The sequence below is a fragment of the Micropterus salmoides genome, unplaced genomic scaffold, assembly GCF_014851395.1.
Source record: "Micropterus salmoides isolate LMB-PRFRI ecotype aquatic unplaced genomic scaffold, ASM1485139v1 Ms_hic_scaffold_611, whole genome shotgun sequence".
NCBI lineage: Eukaryota > Metazoa > Chordata > Actinopteri > Centrarchiformes > Centrarchidae > Micropterus > Micropterus salmoides.
This window is the reverse complement of record NW_024044362.1, coordinates 78-4,070: the sequence shown is the minus strand read 5'-3', so window position 1 is coordinate 4,070 and position 3,993 is coordinate 78. Positions and strand designations below refer to the sequence as shown.

At 38.2% G+C, this 3,993-nt stretch overlaps 1 protein-coding gene across 1 annotated transcript; it reads left to right on the top strand.

Moving 5' to 3' along the window:
- The first annotated feature begins 302 nt into the window (after positions 1-302).
- Positions 303-2,634, top strand: LOC119890902 (prostaglandin G/H synthase 1-like). The gene is made up of 3 exons (XM_038702316.1): positions 303-617; positions 1,438-1,585; positions 1,879-2,634. The coding sequence occupies exons 1-3, from the start codon at positions 306-308 to the stop codon at positions 2,238-2,240; spliced, it is 822 nt and encodes a 273-aa protein (XP_038558244.1). The 5' UTR covers positions 303-305; the 3' UTR covers positions 2,241-2,634.
- The last annotated feature ends 1,359 nt before the right edge of the window (positions 2,635-3,993 follow it).

Genomic DNA, 3,993 nt, shown 5'->3' with positions numbered 1-3,993 from the left:
GCTTTGGGCTTCCGTAGTTTCTGCCTGTTTTCAGTCTTTATTCGAAGATAAGTTAACCGGCAGCTGGCTATAGCTTAACATTTAGATAGATAAAATCAAACTATTCCTTTATATATATATATATATTATTATTTTTTAAATGTGTTAGTCTAGGGCTGGTCTACTTGACGTTTTTTTAGTGTCCGCACACTTACACATAAGCTCATTGATGATAATATTATTCAGTTATTTGAGATAACTTGTGTGAACCTGTTCAGTCATGACTCAGGTGGGTTGTTTAATTTGAACCTGTCTGCTCTCCCTCTATGTGTCTCTGCATGTTTCTCTCAGGTGAGACTATAAAAATAGTGATAGAGGAGTATGTGCAGCACCTCAGTGGATACCTGCTGCAGTTGAAGTTTGATCCCACCCTGCTGTATAACTCCCAATTCCAGTATTCGAACCGTATCTCTCTGGAGTTCAGCCAGCTCTACCACTGGCACCCCTTGATGCCTGACAGCTTCCATATTAATGGAGATGAACTGTCATACACACAGTTCATCTTCAACACTTCTGTTCTCACACGATACGGCATTGAGAAGCTGGTGGATGCCTTCTCTCGGCAACCTGCTGGCCAGGTAACAAACAAGACAATGTAACATAATAAATATGCAAAGAATCATCAATTCCATTGTTTTTTGAAAACTGACTCTTTGTTAGTTATAACTATGGCATATAATGTACTGTATTGCTTGCTATAGATATGCATGTAAAGTTTTCTTCTTTCTTATTGTGTTCCTGTTTTGCTGGGTGTATATCCTGCTGATAACTGAGGGTCACTAATGTGTTTGTACTGTTGTATGATTAACTGAAGTTGGTGGGGATTGTTATCACAAAGTTGACCTTTTAATAAAGGGAAGACTATAGCAGTCAAAGCTACAAAAATGATTTTTACGCTAACCAGAAACAAATAATAATATTGTTTTTGGGTTCCCTTTTTGCCACATACATACATTTATGTACTGGCTGGAAAAAGAATGAATGTTTAATAGTTACTGTCTTTACATGGATCATTGCATTTACTACCCTACATCAGTGTACACTCTTGAAACTTCACATGTAAGCATATACAACCCAGCAGCACATCCACATGACCAAAGTGCTTTATGATAATAAAATGCTTTAAGGATAATTCAACACTGTGATGTGGAACGAAAATACATACCATAATACATAACAAATTGAATTTAGCGTAATTTAGCTAAACTGATTCTAATAGTGTGTGATGGGCAACCAGAAAATAACAGGGCATGGGCAATGTATTAAATCTGATGGATGTTTCATATTGAACATTTAAATATTCCCCTGGAATTAAAATCAGTCTAAATAAACAAAATATCATATTCAAGATTTCTTATTTTAAATGATTCATTTAATTCTCAAACCTTTGTCCTACAGATTGGTGGTGGCCATAACATCAATGCTGTGGTGACCAAAGTGGCTGTGAGCACCATCAAGGAGTCCCGCCAACTCCGCTTGCAGCCCTTCAACGAGTACAGGAAGCGCTTTAACCTTAAGCCATACACATCGTTCAGACAGTTCACTAGTAAGAAAAACTTGTTCTGTGTACAGACCACACAACACGAAGTGCAACCTTCAAACCATGTGATTTACGACTTTTACAAGTCCATAAGAGCAGCTGAACATACATTCTTGGAGGCTGATGGGAATTAGTTTTGCAGCTCTTTGGTCATAAACCAAACTATTGGACAAATAGCCATTTTTTAACGTAATGATGGCTCACGTGGAAAAGTCAGGAAGTCACCAAAGTTATTATAATTCTCATAAATGATCAGCTGAATTTTTATTAACTGCAATTCTTGTGGTTACCATTTTCAGGTAACGAGGAGATAGCCCGCGAGCTTGAAGAGTTCTACGGTGACATTGATGCTGTTGAATTTTATCCTGGTTTGATGTTGGAGGAAACACGACCGGGGTCCATATTTGGAGAGAGCATGGTGGAGATGGGTGCCCCCTTCTCCCTTAAAGGCCTCATGGGAAACCCTATATGTTCTCCAGATTACTGGAAGCCCAGCACCTTTGGAGGCAAAGTCGGCTTTGACATAGTGAACTCTGCCACACTGAAGAAGCTGGTCTGTCTGAACACCAGGACGTGTCCTTACGTGGCGTTTAAAGTACCAACAGAGGAGCGATCGCAAAGAGGGAATGTTGACAGTAAAGTAAAGACTGATGAGCTATGACCCTTTGCAAACACTGGGAGTTTATGGTTTGAGATCCCTATATGAAGGTAAAAGAGGTGGCTGCTAAAAAAAACAAACAACAAAAGTGTTGTGATGTTTGTGTGGAGAACATACAGTAATGCTTGTTTAAAGAGCACTGGAAAGTCACACAGGCTCAAAACATTGAAGGCTTAAACGTGTGATTTTTGTTAAATGCTTTGTGCCTAAAGAATGAAATACCATCAAAATACATGTTCACACTCTCCAGTAATAAAAGTATACTGTCTGTAGCTTTATTTTAAAAGAAATGATGACGATGCAAATAACCATTCATTGAAATAAAATTTTAGACACAACATGGATTATTGTCAAATCATTTAAATTTCCAGTAATTAAAATAATGTTTTTGACTACCCATTGTTCTCTCGTGATTGTCTATGCCCACTTCCCCTCACACGCACTGCTCATCGTCTACCCAATCCAGTGTTTCTTTTGGCTTGAGACTGTGTAGTGATTCAGTGGAAGTTAGCAGGATGTACAGCATGGTTCAAAAACACATTAACCAAAGCATGATTACCTCCTAGAACATTTAGGTATATTTGGATATGTATGAGATTATTCATGTCAGTTATGTCAGAATTCACATTTTGACTAGATTTGGCCTTAAATGTGTGCTAACTGTCTGTAGTGATTTGCCTTAACAAAAGGGAGAGTGAACCAATATTCAATTATTGGTATGACGTTTTGTGAGAAGTTTACTGTCTTTCCCAGAGTCAAAAACTAATAAATGCCTTAAGACAGACCTTATTATGTATTTTGTGTAGTCTGAAGTTGTGTTGTTGAGTGTCTTATGGGATCAAATTACAATCATAACATGATAATGTTCCCACAGGTATCCAGGAATTGAGCGAAACTAAGCAAGTAAATTAAGGGGGCTTTTAAGGGGCGCCTTTTTCCATGCTTTGTCTGAGAGGAGGCCCACAGTCTCAGACATAAGAAAGAAAACCTGCTGTATGTAGTATGTGTCATGTACAATAGTCATATTGCCCTCTAGTTGTGAAGGTAGGAACTATTGTCTGATTATAACGCTTCCAGCATCTTCCCACATTTTCCACGTCAGTTGGATGAACCATGGTATCGTTTTGACTTTATGAGCCCTCAGTAAAGTCCACATTTACAGTAAGATCATTTCAGAACATCAGACAAAAAACTTTGAAATACAAATTTCGATGTCAATAACGCCAGAATGAACTATGTAACTATGTAAAATAATTTTGAGTGACTGTGGTGTGGAGTTATTCAGTAGTAGTACATTTGGGGCAATATTTGTGTTTACAATGTTGCAACATATTGACGCATATCCCAGAATGCATCACAGTATGTACACTATATTCCATAATTACAACATCTCCGTGGACCTTGAAGGCATCACACTCCGGGGGCGTGGCCTGTGGAAGCTAAACTAGCAGATTAGCCTAAAGTGAGCGAGGGAGCTGGTGATCACTTACTACCGTTAGCTGGTCACATAATCAAGGTAAGAGTAAAATTATTTATAAGTAATGGATATTTCTTATGCTTTTTTATAGCTGTAAATTTTACATTTTCTCGGTTTGTGGCTAACTAATGTTTACCTTACTGATTGTCACAGGAAATCAGTGTAAGAAAAGCTAGCTCAGTTGGCTAGTGCTAACCCAGCTAGCTCACTTTCACAAACGCTAGCATTTCCTACTGGTTCGCCCCGTGCCCTACTTAATAAACAAGCTAATTGGATTGT